This window comes from Muntiacus reevesi, chromosome 13 (assembly GCF_963930625.1).
Source record: "Muntiacus reevesi chromosome 13, mMunRee1.1, whole genome shotgun sequence".
Classification (NCBI taxonomy): Eukaryota; Metazoa; Chordata; class Mammalia; order Artiodactyla; family Cervidae; genus Muntiacus; species Muntiacus reevesi.
In genome coordinates, this window is record NC_089261.1 from 32,473,101 (window position 1) to 32,491,415 (window position 18,315).

Genomic DNA, 18,315 nt, shown 5'->3' on the forward strand with positions numbered 1-18,315 from the left:
GTGTTTACAGGATAGATGGTCCTTGGTTTGGGTCCTAAAAGCTCTTCCTGGATTTGACTCTGTCAGAAGGAGCGGTCAGTGTGGTTGGAGGGACCTAGGAGGTGGAAAAGGACTTGATCCATGGAAGAAAGAACGGCTTATGTTCCCTTGAAAGCTAATTAATCATAGATTTCATTTTCTAGCTGTTACACTAATTTGTTCTAGAGTTTATCGTTCCCAAGGGGTTCTGCAGTGAGTTGCTTTGGAAGGCTTAATCGCCTGCAGCTTCCAGAGTATTGGCCCCGTTTGGGAAGGCGACTGACTTTCTTGGATAAAACTATGATTTACCAGATGTCATTGTGGCCACAGTTATTCATGTTTGCTTCATGTTGAATAATACAATGCAGTCATCCATGAGCTTAGCTGCCCAGACAGGACAGTGAGTGCTCTTGGGCAGGCGTGTAGAAACTAGGACACCACACATCCATCTGAGTGGGATGCCTTTTCAGGGGCGCTTTCACAGGACTTCCCTGCTAGCTCAGATGGTAAAGCGTCTGCCTACAATGCGGGAGACCAGGGTTCAATCCTTGGGTTTGGAAGATCTCCTGGAGAAGGAAATGGCAACCTGCTCCAGTTTTCTTGCCTGGATAATCCCATGGATGGAGAAGCCTGGCAGGCTGCAGTCCATGGGGTCGCAAAGAGTCGGACACGACTGAGTGACTTCACTTTCACTTCCGCAGGCTCACAGTGAGCATCGTTAGCCACCTTCCTAGGAGCAGAGTGAGTGTCAGCAATCACCATTATTTCCAGCTAAGGAGACAAGCTCGCAGAGTCCTGTGGCCCAGAGTAATGAGGCCGCAGCTGAACACAGCCCTCTGCCCTGCAGACCTCACCTCGTGAGATCGTCCAGCTGCCATGCCTCCTGGACCCTGGTCCCCAGCTCGTCATGAGGAGCTGACTCAGAGGAATGAGAGGCTGCTGAGTCAGAGCTGGCAACCTTTCTCCAGCTCTCTCCTCATAATTGACTTCTGTCGACTGCCAAGCAGCCCTCTTAGTCGGCAGCTGGTAGAACTCTCAGAGCACTTGAGGCGGCTTGTGCACGTAACTTGCCAGTGATCCAATTAAGTGAGAAGCGTTTGTTTTAGCTCTGTTACAGTATTGCTGTTTCATCTCTGGCCAACCAAACCAAAGAATCGGCGGGAAGCACCTTCTATCACTAAGTTAACTCTTTTTAAAAATATATTTCTTTATTTGACTGCGCTGGGTCTTAATGGCAGTCCCTGGGATCTTTAATCTTCCTGTGACATGTGGGATTTTTGGTTGCGGCATGAGAACTCTTAGTTGTGGCATGTGAGATCTAGTTCCCTGACCAGGGATCAAATGCAAGTCCCCTGCATTGGGAGCCCATAGTCACTAAGGTAACTCTTAGCCTAACCTCTAGTAGGTTTCCTTGAATAACTCTCATGACCTTTATTTTGCACTGAATGGATATGTAACCGGCCAAGAATGAGAGGGATGCCGGTAAGAAAGCTGTTGCAATAGTCCTGGCAGACTCAGGGCTTGTACTCTGAGCAGCCCAGCATCTGCTTCAAAGCGTCAACAGAAAAGTTCAGCATTATGTTCAGATGGAAGGGAGAGGAACCTAGACGCAAGTCCTTTCCTAGGTATTTTTTAAGACTCGTTTCTCATGAGTTACACAATTTGGGTAAGAATTGCACCAGTTTTGACAGGGAGATGGGAGGGAGCCCTGGAAACTTTGTCCCGCAGAGCTGGTTTCAGTCAGATAGGTGGAGTGAGCCACGTGCTGGACAGGAATCCTGGAGCTGCCCGTATGCCCTGGTCACATGCTTTGGGGGGAACGATTCAGAGCCAGTGTCCCAACCCCGGGGCTCAGGCCTTTACCTCTTTCCCCACCCTGGGCCGCCGGCACTTCGCTCAGGTCCACACGCCAGTGACAACCTGGCCCGAAATCAGAGTTAAACTTTACAAGTTGTGTAATCTCCCTTCGCTAATATGTTTCCAACTTCTGGAAGTTTTCAAAGGAATAGCATGTGGTGGGTGTTAATTTCAGAGAAACTCGGTGTGGGCTGTACAAGTCAGTAGGGGAAAAGGATTGTAGATTGAGGTCTGATATTGGATCTTAAAAAAAAACACTGATGAAAGTTTTTATCTAAATTACTGGTCATCTAGCTGATTCCAGAAAGAAAGAAAGCATTTCTCAGGGATGAAACGACAAGCAGTACTCCTCCTCGTGGGTGGAGAACTGTCCTAGAGGACCTTCGACCTGGCATTAGTGCGCGTGGCCTGGCCACCTCTTCTGGTGAAAGCTGAGCTATGAAGCAGTTAGAGCCCCAGCCTTGCTATAACCCTCCTTCTCAGAGAAGACTTCTCACTACCTTAGGGGTCTCCTGGAGTCTTGTCTCTCTTTTCCGTATCTTTATGTTGTCAGCATCTTACTTGGTTAGGTACAGAGCCTTTGAATAGCACCTTCTTTTTAAAAAAGTGTCATCCTCTTGGGGTGGCAGGGGGTGGGAGGGAAACTCAAGAGGGAGGGGATATATGTATACTTGTAGCTGATTCACGTCATTGTACGGCAGAAACCACAACTTTGCAAAGGAATTATCCTCCAATTAAAAATAAATAAAAAGAAATGAGGAGCAAGGAACATTGGAAACAAGGCAGGAAAACGTTGAATCATTTGCAGGAGATATTCTATATAATATAATTATATTCCAGAAGATATATCCAATTGGAAATACCAATCCCAGTCTATTTATGAGAATGAACTGAAAGATTGTTAGGCTTATTTAAGAACTTTCCTAAGGTAAGAACAGGGGAGGACAATGAAATCTAACAGCACTTGGAACAGAAATAGAAAATGCTTTAGAATAATTCCAAAAAATGTTTAGCATTTTGAGAAGAAAAAAACCCAAGAATTACTGAATACTGTAGAGGAAAACTTAAGTGGAAAAATATATCTAGTTCCTCGGGGCATTTTAATATTGTGAAACAAGCTAAACTATCAGTATTGTGAAACAAGTTAAACTATCAATTTAAGACTAACTCAAAATGTCAGTGATTTTGTTAAAAAAAATTCTCATTGTTAGGCGTGTTGTATTGCTCCTAGGTACCAAGCTGAGTCTCCAAATAAAGGGAAATTGGGGGGTTTTGTTTTTAGTTAGATGTTTTAACAGAGTCTGTAGCTGCAACTCTCTACTTTTGCTGGTTTATGTAGATATTAATGATAGCAGTCACTGAAGGAAAAACTGTGAGGAATAGCAGTCTATGTTTAAAACACACAGGGTGCGTGCTTTGCTTTTCCTTCCAGCTGTCTGAAATTGTTTGGACTCTGACAATTTCCTTACCATAAAGCCTGCAGAATTGTTATAGAACAAAGAAGTCAAGTGATCTTTACTGGTTTGGCAGCAAGAATTTAAAAACAAGTCTTTGCCCATGGTTTGTAAATAATGCATAGCTATTGTTGAAAAGTGGAAAATAGAGAATTTTAAAAGGAAAAGCATGCTAAGTCCCGCTCTGCAAAGACATTCTGATGTTTCTTTCTTGTTCTTTTTTCTACTTTTGGTTTTTGAAAAGCACAGTACTTGTCAAAGAGCATACACCATTTTGTATTGTATCCTATTATCTACCCACGAGAGGCCTGGCCACCGTGGTGCACGGAGCGAACCCCAGCCCCACCGAGGACAGAGTTAGTGAGAACCTGTACCTGTCGGTGGCCTCCGGTTGATCCTGGAGGAGAGACTTGGACTTGATGAGCCGGTGACATCTGGCTGCCGCACCTCCTGGTCATCCCCGGCCGGTCCTCAGGTGGGGTGAATGGTGTGGCTCACCCATCACTGGCGGGGATGCCTCAAGTCCCAGCCCGGCCCGGACGCGCTCCCTGCGGCGAGCCTGGTCCCTCGGCCAGTCTGTGCTCCGCTCTTCTGTCTGCTAGAGATCAGTGCTGCCCGCTCCATGACTGACGGGATGCTGCTGGAGCTGTGCTCGGCACATGGCGTCGGGAGACTGACCAGCCGGCGAGTCACCCCGTCCCACTGTCTGTCTCTACCCTGCCTGCCTTCCCCAGCACAGGCTTGTCGGGGGGCTTCTGTGGTGTTAGGGAGGGGCTGCGGGCTGGCCGCTGTCCTAAGGACGTGCGTAGGCTCAAACGGCTGAGTGCTGAGGGACATGGTCTCCATCCTGCATCTGTCTTCAGAGCCTGTTTCCCGAAAGCACACCACCTCACTCCCTTACCTGCGTCCATGTCCTCTAGACCAGCAGGGGCCTTCTTTTTTTCAAATTTGATTCTTTAATTAATTTTTTTTTTATTTCATGAAGTGTAGGTGATTTACTGTGTTGTGAAGGTTTCAGGGGTACAGCAAAGCGATTCAGTTATTCATTCATACATGCGTATATATTCATCTTTGGATTCTTTTCCTTTATAGATTATTGCAAAATATTGACTATAGCTCTCCGTGCTATGTGAAAGGTTCTTGTTATTTATCTATTTTATATATTGTGGTGTGCTTCTGTTAATCCCAGACTCTTAATCTATCCCTCACCCATCCCTTTTCCCCTTTGGTAACCATGAGTGTATTTTCTGTATCTGTTAGTCCATTTCTGTTTCACAGATGAGTTCATTTTTGTCATATTTTAGATTCTACACATACGTGATGTCATACGATATTTGTCATTCTCTGACTCACTTAGTTTAGTATGATAATCTCTAGGTCCATCCATGTTGCTGCACTTGACATTATTTCATTCTTTTTTATGGTTGAGTAGCATTCCATTGTACATATGTACCGTATCTTCTTCATCCACTCATCTGTTGATGGACATTTAGGTTGCTTCCATATCTCAGCTGTTGTGAATAGTGCTGTTATATATATTGGGGACACGCATCTTTTCAAATTAGAGTTGTCTCTAGATATATGCCCAGGAGTGGGGTTGGTGGATCGTATGGTGGTTCTCTTTTTAGTTTTCTCAGGATCCTCCATACTCTTCTCCATAGTGGCTGTAGCAGTTTTTCATTCCCACTAACAGTGTAGGAGGTTTCCTTTTTCTCCACACCCTCTCCAGCATTTGTTATTTGTAGACTTTTTATGACGGTCATTCTGACCAGTGTGAGGTGATACCTCATTATAGTGTTTATTTCCATTTCTCAATAATTAGCAATATGGAGCATCTTTTCATGTGCCTGTTGGAGGCCTTTTTAAACAACTCCATGTTGAATGAGAATGTACAGACAGAAAAGTGTACATGGTTTGCCGTGTGCATGTTCCCATTAGCAGTGCCTGGATCAGGAAACAGAGTTTACCAGCATCCTGTAACTTTTCTGGTGTCTCCTGCTTGGGGACCACTCTTCGAGAAGCTCTGGTAGGAAGGCTTGCCCTCGGTCATTCCTAGGTGTGGGAAAGACGTCAGGGAGGGGGAGGAGTTACCCATCGGGAGGAGGGGGGCTCTGTGCCGTGGATCCGGAACCCTTCCTCCTCTTCTCCGTTATCAGGGTAGCATGAAGAGGCAGAGGGAGATCCACTAAATAAAAGTCATGAGACTGGACTTCTGAGTGAGCTGCAGTAGACCTTCACTTTTTCTCTCTCTGAACCCATCTCTCAGCTGTGGTTTGAGCTGATTTTTCGTTACACACAGTGATCACTGTTTTTTGTTACCTGACTGGCATGCTGTTTAGGGATGCAGAAATGCTCAAATACCCACCTGGAAACTTCTGACCTTCATTCTCCCAACTCTGAGTCAGGGATGGGGGTGGATCTGTCCTCAACCGCCACGTCCTGTGGGTCAGAGGTGGCCCTGGAGCATCGTGCTGGGAGGACCGGAGGTCCTGGCCCTGGGCAGAAGGGCTTCAGTAGGGGTCTGGAGTACCAGGTACCTGCCTCGCATTGTCCACATGGCTCTTCTGCTCTTCTCCTGGATGGCTCAGTCCTGGGCTGTGAGAATGGAAGTGGGTACACCTTACAGACTTGCACCAGAGGCCTCCCTTCTTCACACACATCGGTGAGTTCACGCCTGCACTCCACTCCCCACTTCTTTCTAGCAGGTGGAGCTTCAGGAGGGCCTCGGGAGCCAGCTGGTGACCTTGGATCCTTCTCCCAGCATGTGAGCACAGCTGGACCATGTGGGCAAATGGAGAGCTTGACTGCTAGAAGAGCCCATGATAAGTGGTCTCTTGTGTAGTACTTACAGCTGACGAGCAGGATGTCTTATCCAGTGTGTGCTGGTGTTCGGTCCCTGAGTTATTTCTCACACTTTACGATCCCATGGACTGCCTCACACCAGGCTTCCCTGTCCTTCACCATCTCTCAGAGTTTGCTCACTCATGTCCATTGGTCAGTGATACCATCCAACCATCTCATTCTCTGTCACCCCTTTTTCCTTCTGCCCTCAATCTTCCAGCATCAGGGTCTTTTCCAGTGAGTCAGCTCCTCGCATTGGGTGGCCAAAGTGTTAGAACTTCAACTTCATCATCAGTCCTTCCAGTAAATGTTCAGAGTTGATTTTGTGTGGGATTGACTGGTTTGATATCCTTGCTGTCTAAGGGTTTCTCAAGAGTCTTCCCTAGCACCACAGGTCAAAAGCCTCAGTTCTTTGGCACTCAGCCAGCATGTTGACAGGTGCCGTGGGGGAGCCCATAGCAGAGGATGCTGCCATTTCAGGAAAGAGAAGACAGAGGTCAGGGGAGGTGGGGCTGAGGTGGGGAACAGGATGCTGCCTCTCTCACCCACTCCATCCACTACTTTGCATGGCTTGAAGAATGGATGTGATGATGTCATATTACTTGTTTTTCCATTTACTGAAAAAATGTTAAAGCTCCCGTGTAAATGTAAGGGACTTGAGAGCCATAGACAGGCATTCCTTTTAAGTACAGAGGTGGTGGTTCTGACGTATATTCCTGCTTTATTACATACGATCTGGTTTTAAACTGTGGAATTGGGGGGAACAGAGAGAAAACATAAAATGTTAAAATGCCATGAGTAATGTTGATTGGCATGAACACAAGATGTTAAAACTTCTAAAAGACCTGTGCTGTAGTAGACGAGAGAGAGGGAAAAAGAGGGTGTTTGGAGTTTGAGCAGAAGTGCCCTCTGGTCATAATACCTGTACCACGCTGAAAGAGGCCAATGGCTTCTTGTAGCTGGATTCATGTCCTAGGTTTTTTTTTTTGAGGGGGGGGTTGGGTAATATTTATTTGGCTGCGCCGGGTCTTTGTTGTGGCACACGGGAATTTTTCTACCTTTGGTTGCAGCAAGTAAACTCTTAGTTGTAGCATGTGGGCATCCAGTTCCCTGACCAGGGATTGAACCTGGGCCCCCTGCCCTGGGAGTGTGGAATCTTAGCCACTGGATGAGCAGGGGGAGTCCCTCATGTCCTAGTTTTAATGTAAGTAAAGTGAACAATCAATTGAGATAACTCAGTACTGGGAGCATGGAGTCTTAGCTGCTGGACCAGCAGAGGGAGTCCCTCATGTCCTAGTTTTAATGTAAATGTTCAGTGATATTAAGACAGTGAAAAGGTCATATGTAAGATCTGCACAAAGTGAACGTCCAGACCCAGTTTTTTATCTTCAAAATTTCTAACTGATCGTGAAATGCGTACACTGCTCTATTAGAAAAAATTTGTGTGTTAGTGTTAAAAGGGTGTTTTTAGAAAATCATGCAGAATTCAGGCCCAGAACATCTTCATGGGGAGGCTGGGATTCTTGTTGGGGAAGTGGTCCTCAGCAGGTGGTTCCCAGGACAGGAGTGACTGTGTCCTGAGAACTTGTGAGAATCACATTCCCAGTTTTTAGCCCAGAACCGGAACCGCTGAGTCAGAAATGGGGCTGGGGGGGTGGGTAGTTGGCCCAGCCCTGGGTGTTTTTGAGCCTGTGACGTGTGAGCACCACCCTGCCAGGGAAGTAGAGGCTAAAAGCTGTGCTGACCAAATTTAGGGAGAAGCAGTGACTATTGAAGACACAGCTCAAGTCTTGATAGAAATACTACAAGGGCCCATCTTGGTCCCTCCTCACCCTCATCCTTGCATGTTAGTTACAGGCTGAGTGAGAGGTTAGAGTTTCTCTTGGAGGGAATTCTTTCCCAATGCAGTTCCTCCTTGTTTCATCCTTCATAACCATGTTGTCATTTTCTTCTCTTATTATTCTTGTCGTTTAAAAATGTTCGCATCATCCTTTGGATTGGGGATACATACACATTGTTTTAACAGTGTTTGAAACCTTGGGAAGATGTAAAATGCTGGAATGATTGAGCAGCTTTGCAGCTATCTGCTGGGAAGGTGTATATATAGAATACATAGTTACAAAGGGTTTTTGTCCTTTCCTCAGGGCCCAGATAAATATCTTTCAGAGACTGAAGTTTTAAAAGTGAAATGTGTTTTTTAATACATAAAAAGTGGGTTGTGTTCACTGCAGTGTTTGCTCTACAGATTTTATAAAATCTAGTTACTTGGGCATTTTCAAGGCTCCACCCCACCCACATAGGATGATGCCTTCGTATCCACTGTGATTCTAGACAAGGCGAGCCAAGCCCCAGGTGAGCTGGAGGCGTTGACCTAGGGCCTTGCCCACGTCTCAGATGGGCATGGTGGTAAATGGGGCTTCCTTCTGCCTCTGCTCACTGGGACAGGTTGGTGCTACGAGGGTGCTCTCTGGTCCTCTTGTGAGGAAGTGAAAGCGATTTTCCAGACAGTTGAGAAGAAAGACAGAGAACCCCTGATCTCACTGAGGCCATGAACTTAAGCCTTGAGCTCAGAATGTGTTTGCCTTCCTGGAGAAGTGGGTTTGCTTTCTCCTAACCTGGCCCTGTCTTGGCATTTGAGCCTGTGTCACAGAGGAGGGTGTTGCCATCGTAGATGCATTACAATCTCTCTCTCTCTCAGAGGAGGGCCTGGTTAACATCTTCTGTGGGTTTGTCGCAAAGGAACCTTAAGGTCACATACACAGTGAAGTCTTTAGGTAACTGAGGCCTCTGCCATGCAGTGTTAGACCTTGTCACATCGCAGAGTGGAATACACGTGGCTGCCATGTGTTGAGACATTTAAAGCCCTCTGAAGCCTGTCGATGAAAAATTAATCAATAGTTGATCTAAGAAAGAAATGGAAAATTTTATTTGAGCCAACCTGAGGATTATAACCTGGGATATAGTCTTTCAGAAAGCTCTAGCAGCATCATCCTGTCAGTGGTCAAGTCACAGTTAGATGGGTTTCTGAGACAAATGTTGAACGTCAGATGATGTGTTGCTAGTTTGCACAACCCAGATCCACACGTGCAGAGTTAGTTGAGGGTCCTCCAGACCCCTCCCGGGATTAGGAAGGAATGTCGCCTCCGGAGGTCTGGTTGGTGCAGACTCACCAGGCACTGAAGGTGAGCGGGGAGGCCCACACAGGCAGAGGAGCATTTTTAAGTTTTTCTTGTCTCACCATGAAGTATGAATTTCATTTCATCAAACTAAAGACCCAGCCAAGGGTTCATCAGATTTTAGAACTTTTAGTATTTTCTTCACCCTGACTTCAGGATGACAAGAGGAAAGTGAATTGGGACAGTCCAGTTTTAGCGACCGATGCTTTTTATTTCTTCTAAAAGAAAAATCTTACCCATAAATTCACAGTACTATGGAAAAATGCTATGTATGATATATCAATGTATATCATATAAAATATAAATGTGTATCACATAAAATAGCACATATATCATAAGACATAAAAAATGTAAAATATGGAAATTGTCATTTATCAATACATTTTATGCATACTTATATTTTATATAAGTATGTATCATAAAATATAACAAAAGTATAAAATGTTTCATAAAAATGATAGGAATAATGTACTATATCAATATATGTCACAAAATGCATAATATATAAGTAAAGTATATATCATGTAAGATATATCACATAAAATATAACCTGAAAATATAAAATATGTATCATGAAATGTTGAAGTAGGTGGTATATTAACATATATCATAGCTATATCATATTGATATATAATACCATAGTATTATTCTCATTTTACAAGTAAAGTACATTCATGTCATAAGTAGAAATTGAACTGCCTTTGTTCTTGGATTCTGCTGATTTAGGACTCTCTCAGTTTGGATGTGCTTAGGAATTAAGAATCCAGTGCAAGAGCTTTGGGGTTTATGGCTTCTCGGTTATTACTGTTTTTCTTTCATAAATAAATTAAATTCGACATTGGTATTAAAGCCAGGATGTATCCCTTCCCTCACTCCACGTCTGCCTCTGTGCGTGAAGCCCTGCAGGGGGCTTGCTGAGGGCCGCCGTCTCTTGCTTGCTCTGGGCAGGATTTTCAAGGTTGCAAAGTAAGACCTGTCAGCTGACACTTGCTCACGGGAGAGCCATTAAGAGGGTGGTGGCCAATGTCAGGACAACCTTGCAGCTGCAGGCGAGTCACCGGGTTTCACCCACAGCCATGTGAGTCGTGTGCGGAGATCTTGTGATCAATTAATTGGCTACTTCATAATCTCTGGCCAGGCCACTACGGCGTGAGTCAGTCCGAGCCACTCAGCCTGTTGAGAGTCTTGTCTTTTGTAACCGGAGCGCAAACCCAGGAACAAAAGTAGGAAGTGGGGCTTGGACTTGTTGGATTCTAATGGCTTTGCTGAGAGCCTGCTTTACAGAGTAAGGCATGCATCTGACTTCCTAAATCGAGGGGCTTCGTTTACATAACAAGTGAATGTTCCTTTTTTTTAAAAAAAACTTCTGAAAGAGGAAATTAGAGGGGTTGCTGCCCAGAAACTTGTGTAACCTACCTCCTCTGTACCAGGAGTGTGCGGGTATCATAGGGACAGCCGATCACTGTGGAAACCCCTCCAGCCATAGGACCTTCCAAGTCCATGAGGACAGTCAGAACCACCTGGAAGAGGGCTGACCCGCCGGGAGATGTGTGGTTGCTCGGCCAGGACCACAGCCCAGCCGGGGGGCTGGCGAGACGCAGCCTGGAGTGTGAGTGATGGGTGGCCGCACAGAACGCTTTTCTGCACAAGGACACAGAGGCATGCGAGAGTGGGCAGGAGCCCTGATGCCCCGGAACTCAGCAACAGGTTTGAAATTTCTGTTCTGTCTCAGAGTCTCAGAGAAATTCTCACTGGGCACCGGGGAGGTAAATCATGGTGATCTGAAACTTGGGTTTGCAGACAGGCACAGGTGGTTGGTGGGTGTGCAGACAAGCCCTGTCCTTTACAGAAGAGGTCCAGGATGGGTGTCTTCTAGCAGCCATTGGGGTCCTGCTGCCAATGTGCTCCTGAGCCTCCCATTTCTCCTGCTGGAGGCACCAGGAAGCAGTGGGTGCTGCCTGTCCCGGGGGAAGCTTGAACAGTGCAATCTCAGGGCTCACTGGGAGAAGGAGCCACAGCCCCAAAGGACCAGCACACGGACAGACAGGGCCCAGATGCCCCACTTCTCAGTCTGGCTGGTGGGCAGAGGGCTGCGCGTTTCTGGCTGGAGGTGGGGTGGTGCAGGATAGTCCAGGCTCCCATTCTGGAAAATCCTTCCCATGGGAAGAAAGATGTTAGGATGAACCAGTGTTTGTAATGCAGCCCATCAAAGGAATATGTATTATACTTGCTGTTTAATTGCTACTTAATTGTTTCATTCATTTTGGAAGAATTCACTAATTTTGTTAGTGATAACTCTTAGTGGAAACATTAAGGAATTTCAGTGCATATTAGTGAAACAGAAAAATACTTTGGAAATTGCATTTCATTCCAAAATATTCAGGAAGGCCAGAAAAAAGTAAGCTCCGATTCTCATGATTAGTATAAAAGTAAGTTTCTAAATCCACTTGAGTGTTGTTACTTTTTTCCTTATAGAATTTTTCTCAGCATTAACATGGCTCATCAACTGTTTACCTCATAAATATAGTTCTTGGTTGTTGACTAATAATCAGGATATGATTTCTGTCATGTGAAAATCATGGTGTTTCTTCAATGGAAACAATGAAACGGTACAGAGTTCACTGCAGGTTAAGTGTCCATAGTTGGAAACCCCGTGCTGTCCACTCAGTTTAGAGATGTGACTGTTGCGATAAGAATCTCACTGTTAGACCATCTGTGGTCTTTCCTGTGTGGAAAGGATGGCTGAGTGGCAGCAGAGCCTGGTGGATCCACACTTGGCCATCTTGGGTGTGGATCCAAATCCGATTCTGATCCCAGCTCTGCTGCCCAGAGGCTGTGTTAACCCTGGCTGGCCCCCTGCTTTTTCTGCATCTCATTCTCAACTGTTCAGATGCGTAGCTGGTTCGGATTGCTTTTGAAATTCTCTCCTCCTCCAAGATTCTACAGGGTCGCTCCAGGACTTTCTGAATCCCTATTTCTGTTACTCAGACAGTGCTCGATTGCCTGAGTAGGTAGGCGGAGCACCGGGGGTGGCGCCCACAGGAGAAGACCCTCAGGGCGTCACCAATTCTTGCTGGACTTCCTCAGTTTTCCGTCTGAGCTTCTGCTTCTCCCTCAGTGAATTTGCAAATGACGCTTTAAACTGAACGAAACCTTTTCACGTGCATTGTCTCTTTTCCTTATTTTAACTTCCTTTAGATTTACTTCTTAGATGCCGAGATGGTTTTAGACCTCTGAACAGTGATGATGTGTGTCATTTAGTTGGAATTCATCTCTGGTCACCCCAATTGTCTTGGTCCTATTTCCACTTTCTCTTCCCCTTTTACAGTCTTGAAAAGGTGGCCGTTGTTTGCAGGCTGGTGCCTTTTTCCCTGAATTTCTCTAGGAGTCGGGCTGGTCTCGGGTGGAGTGAATTATTGATAGGAGCTTGTGCCCCAAGGATCTGGCTCCAGCTGCTCACGAGGTACCTGTGCGGCCAGGTCAGGTGGCAGCCAGCCAGGTGTGACTCCCAGTGCCCGCTCTGCTCTTGGGTATCTTAGACCAACAGTTTCGAGTGGTTGTCCTGGCACACTGATAGGTAGTTTTCTTTCCTTCTTTTTCATTGCTCATGATTTTCCACGTAGTCAGAGGTGAAGAGACAGATTCCATAGGTGCAGTGGGAAGGCTCCAGGTACCCAACAGTGGCGCCGTATGAACCTGGCACAGTGCAGGGCAGGAAGAAGCCCTGGGTCTTCCCACTGTGGTTCCTGTGGAATGAGAGATTTCAGGATGGAAGTTGTCCCACCTCGACCTTCGCTTCTACTCTGTGTAACCTCTAGAATGTTTTCAATATATTGGGTTTTCAATAAATTTCACAAAATTCCAGAGTCAGCAGAAACCTGTAGAGTTTGAGGAGGCGTCTTAAGTGGTTTGCCAGTAAAACATTCCTTGCTGAAACTTAGCTCAAATCTAGGAACTGTGAACTGTGATGTGGGGCTTCAACTGCAATTGCTTCCAATCTGCTCTCTTAAAGATGCTAATAACTTGACTTTTTAAACTTTCCCAGCAAATTAAATTCATCCATAAGGCTGTTTATATGCAGAATCTGGGAGGACGTGCCTAGCTTATCTTATAAATTGCCCAGCTTATCTTGTAAATCTTATAAATTGCTGTTTCTCTGATGGCACGAGAAAATTTGATACAGCCTTGCCTTAAAAAATGTGCCCCCAAATGGGTAACCAACAAGGACGTACCGTATAGCAGAGGGAACTCTCCTCAATGTTATGTGGCAGCCTGGATGGAAGGGGAGTTCCGGGGAGAATGGATACATGTTTATATATGGCTGAGTCCCTTGCTGGTCCACCTGAAGCTATCACAAAATTGTTAGTCGACTATACAATTCAAAATTAAAAGTTAAAAAAAAAAACCCATGCCCCACACGTGGAGAGGAACTGAAACAGCCCTTCAGAGTCAACGGTGCTTGAAGTTTCACATCTTGACATTTGGGTTCAGAAGAGATCCACTGTGGCTGCTTTAGAACCTCCAGGAGGGAGGGAGAGAAGGAGTGAATATAGATCTCTGATATGCCTATGATTCAGATGAATCTATTAAAAAAGATAGAGCCTTCGCTTGTTTGTGGAAGATGCCTATGGAGAAAACAAGTACATAAACCAGGGCGCTTCTTCCCCAGCGCATGCTTCACGGAGATGAGCTGACCACAACCGTAGGGCGGTCTATGTTTAGAGTAGTTAATAGTTCCTGAAGGCTTTAGTAAAAGACTTCTAAAGGGGAGTATAAGGCAGGGTGGGTTGAGGCGGGGAGTGTTTGTATCACGCTCTTCACTGAGAAACACTGCAAAACTTCCTGCTTGGGAAATGAGCTGCTGGACAGGTTGAGTGCGGGCGCAGGCACAACCCCACCCCGGTCAGCTGACGGCCCCGTGCTGGTGACCAGCCTCACGGGGAGGCTGCGGACCTGGGCTGCCTCTTCGCGATGCCCTGGGCATCGCCACCGCAAGCTCCCTGCTTCCCTGCCCTTTCCGCTGACATCATGTGCCACGAGGAGTTTTCTCTGACTCGTTAAGAGAGTTTATTTCCACCAGTTGATGGTTGGGATTTGGGGATGTAATCTGAGGACGAGTGAACGGTGGAAGGAATGCAGTGGTAACGTGGTGTTGGGCAGAGGCATGTTGCCCTAGGTTCAGAGAACATTCATCTTTTCTCTGATCCCCAGCTCTCGGGGGTGAGTCAGGACAGCCTCAGAACGGAACGGGGGCTGCAGCATCCACGCTGCCAGATGACTAACTTACACTCGATCTAGGTCTTATTTTGAGGACAAGCAGGGTAAAGCCCTGTTGTTTAGTCACTGTAGGGGAGTGTTTTGAGAGTGCTCCAGGCAGAAGGCAAATCACTTTGGCTCTGGGTCCCCCAGGCCAGGTGCTGGGTGGCAGATGAAGGGTTCCCCCCCGCCCCATTGCCTCCAGCAAGCTCTGCTCGGCCAGATGGACTGGGGAGGATGAGGTGGCCACGACTCCTGGGTCTCTTGTGACTCCTTTGTGAGTCAGGCCACCGCTCAGCCTCATCCTTTCATTATTACAGTAGCAGAAGCTGAATAACCTCTGAACAAGGGGAAGCAAGCCCTGGCGGGAGTCCCTGAGAGCCATAACCCGTGACCCGCCGGATACTGTAACTAGACTCCCAACCAACACTCACCAAGGAAACCCAGCCGGCGGGATTCCCGGCAGCTCTCCCCCACTTTTACAGGATCCCGAGTGTATGTGGGATGTTGTGTATCAGGTATTCATCTATCAGTCAGACTTCTACATCTTGCAGGCTTTGCTCCTCCTCTTAATCTCTCATCTTTATTAGTTTAGAAAGGCTTTTTTTAAAAAACAAAACAAAACAAAACAGCCCACTACTCTCAAGTCTTTACAGAACAGATGTGAATTAGAATGCTTTTTTTTTTCTCACTATGTATAACATTTTCTTTCACTTTCATTTCTCACCCTCCCCAAAGGTAAGCAAAAGAAAAAAATTAAAAAACCAAAATCTTGGTAGAGCCTAAGCTACTTTCCCCACTTAGTGATTTTTTTTTGTTTTTAATCTTCCCTGACGTGAGAACATAGACTGTGGCACCAAATTTAAGGCGAGCACCTGTGAGCTGGGATCTTCTCTGCCTTGATCTCACGATCTCAGGGCTCGTCTCCCCTGAAACCCACTGTGTCTTTGGGATTGTCGCCTCCTCTCTGTGTTTCTATTTTCTCTTCTAAAAGAAATTAAAGTGGTGGATCAGGTGATTGATTCCTCAAAGACGTGTTTTTAAAAATGCAGGTTCCTGAGCCTCACTTCAGAGCTCAAAGTCCTGGAAGTGGAGCTAGGGAAGCTTTGTTTACTGAAAAGGGACACAGAGATTTTCTGGGGTGGCTCTAGTGATGAGTCAGGTCTGCAGCCTCCGGAAGGGGTGTCTGGGTCCCCTCCAGCTGCAGCATCCGGATTGTCTGTCAGGGACCAGTGGGACCCAGAAATGTCAGGCAGATGTGAGGACATCCCTTGGCAACCACGGGAGTCAGAATGATCTCAGCGGTCGTTTTTTTCTATCTGGAGAGCAAGCTGTGTGGGTATTTGAGGAAGCGTGTTCTCAGCAGTGGGAGGAGTGAGTACAGAGATCCCAAGGCAGGAACATTCGTGGTGTGCACCCTTAACAGTGATGCCCGAAGGATGCAGATGGCCTGCGGTCCTCCGTGGGGCGATGAATGGGTGGAGGTGTGCGGGTGGTCCAGGCTGCAGCTGCGTACATGGTGTGGGCGGGAGGCGGGGGCTCCCCCAGAGTCTTGCGCACTGGCCTTTGCTTGATAACAAACATTCCTGCTATTGGAGCCTCTCTTCTTTGTATCTAACCGTTGTTCTCTCCAGGCAGTGACTACTGCCTCAGTGTCAACTGCTTTTACGACAGCTGGTGTAGGACTGGGGGATGCTGCGGAGCATGGATAGGCCTCAGGGGAGGTGGCCTGCACTTCTGCTGAGCAGGGACAGAGACCTTCAGTGACTGCATCCAACACTCAAATAACGTGTCCTTGGTTCTCATCGTCACAGGAGATTCTCTAGTAGAGTAAATGGTCCTCAGAGAGTAACCCTATAGCAAAGTTTAAAACCGGTCCTTATTACTCAAAGGTCCTACATTTTGAAGTTCCCTTGAACACTGATTTTTTTTTTTAAGATAGACTGTGTTTTAGAGCAGTTTTAGGTTTACTGAAAAGCCTGAAGGACAGAGCCCCTGTCTCCTCCCTGCCCCACACTCACACCTCCCCTGCTGTCAGCGTCTGACACCAGGGTTGTATGTGTGCTACAGCTGAGGAGCCTGCAATTGGCATGTCATCCTCCCCCCAAGCTGTGCTTTACATTTGAGGTTCGCTCTTAGCGGTGTTCGTCCTGTGGTTTGGACAAATGTGTAAGGATGTGTACCCATCCATATGGTTCCCTGGTGGCTCAGTGGTAAAGAATCCGCCTGCCAACACAGGAGATGTGGGTTCAATCCCAGGGTCAGGAAGATCCCCTGGAGAAGGGAATGGCAACCCACTCCAGCATTCTTGCCTGGGACAGAGGAACCTGGTGGGCGATAGTCCATGGGGTTGCGAAGAGTCAGACACGCTTAGTGATTAAACAATAACTGTAACAACCCATCAGTATAGTTTCATACAGAGCAGTCTCACTGCCCTGAAAGTCCTCTGTGCTCTGCCTATTCCTGTCACCCATCACCCACCCCCAACTCTGGCAGCCACTGAGCTGAAAGGCTCCGTCTCTATAGTCTGTCTTCTCGGAGAAGGCAATGGCAACCCACTCCAGTACTCTTGCCTGGAAACTCCCACGTACGGAGCCTGGTAGGCTGCAGTCCATGGGGTCGCAACGAGTCGGACACGACTGAGCGACTTCACTTTCACTTTTCACTGTCATGCACTGGAGAAGGAAATGGCAACCCACTCCAGTGTTCTTGCCTGGAGAATCCCAGGGACGGGAGAGCCTGGTGGGCTGCCGTCTGTGGGGTCGCACAGAGTCGGACACGACTGAAGCGACGCAGCAGCAGCATAATCTCTTTTCTAGAGCGTCCTTTGGTTGGAATCATAGCAGTACATTGCTTTTTCAGATTGGCTTCTTTCACTTAGTAATTTGTATTTCCTACTTTCCTCCATGTCTTTCCATGGCTTGATAGCTCATTTCTTTTTAGTGCTGAGTAATGTTCCACTGTCTGGATGGACACAGTTTATCCATCCACCTACTGAAGGATGTGTTGGTTGCTTCCACATTTTGACAGTGGGACGACTAAAGCTGCTGTAAAATCCACATGCCAGTTTTTCTGTGGCTATGTTTTATTCCTTTGGGTAAATATCAAGGCGTGTGCTTCCTGGGTTGTAAGGTAAGAGTTTATTTTGTTGTAAGAAACCACCAGCTTCTGGACTGGCTATACCATTTTGCATTCCCACCGGCGATGAGTGACAGTTCCTGTTGCTCCATGTCCTCTTAGCATTTGCTAAGAGTGTTCAGTGTTCTGGCTCTTGGCCACTCTAATAGGTGTGTGGTGCTGTCTTGTTGTTTCAGTGTGTATTTCTCTAATGACATACGATGTGGAGCATATTTTTCATACACTTATGTCTTTTGTTCTCTGTCTATTCAGGTCTTTTGCCAGTTTTTAAATTGGGTTGTTTGTTTTCTCATTTTGAGTTTTATGAGTTGAGGGTATATTATGGACACTAGTCCTTTATCAGTATTGTCTTTTGCAAATATTTTCCCGCAGTCTGAGGCCTGTTTTCTTCTCTTGTTGTCCCTCACGGGACAGTTTTTAAACTTGATGAGGTCCAGCTTCTCACCTATTCCTTTCATGGCTTGTGCCTTTGTGCTGTCAACACGGTGCTCAAGATCATCTAGATTTTCTCCTGCGTTTTCTTCTAGGAGTTTTATAATTTGGCATTTTGTGTCTCTGGTCTATTTTGAGTTAAA

At 46.5% G+C, this 18,315-nt stretch overlaps 1 protein-coding gene across 5 annotated transcripts in view; it reads left to right on the plus strand.

Moving 5' to 3' along the window:
• The window catches only part of FNIP2 (folliculin interacting protein 2), a 123,928-nt gene that overhangs the window by 25,988 nt on the left and 79,625 nt on the right, over window positions 1–18,315 (plus strand). For 2 of the 5 annotated variants that reach the window (XM_065903840.1, XM_065903843.1), the window contains exon 1: window positions 10,245–11,053. The exons of the other annotated variants lie outside the window; for them this stretch is intronic. In XM_065903840.1, the coding sequence (XP_065759912.1) occupies window positions 10,893–11,053 (161 nt within the window). In that variant the 5' untranslated portion in view covers window positions 10,245–10,892. Of the gene's footprint in view, window positions 1–10,244; window positions 11,054–18,315 lie in introns of those variants that run through there. 5 annotated transcript variants of the gene reach the window in all.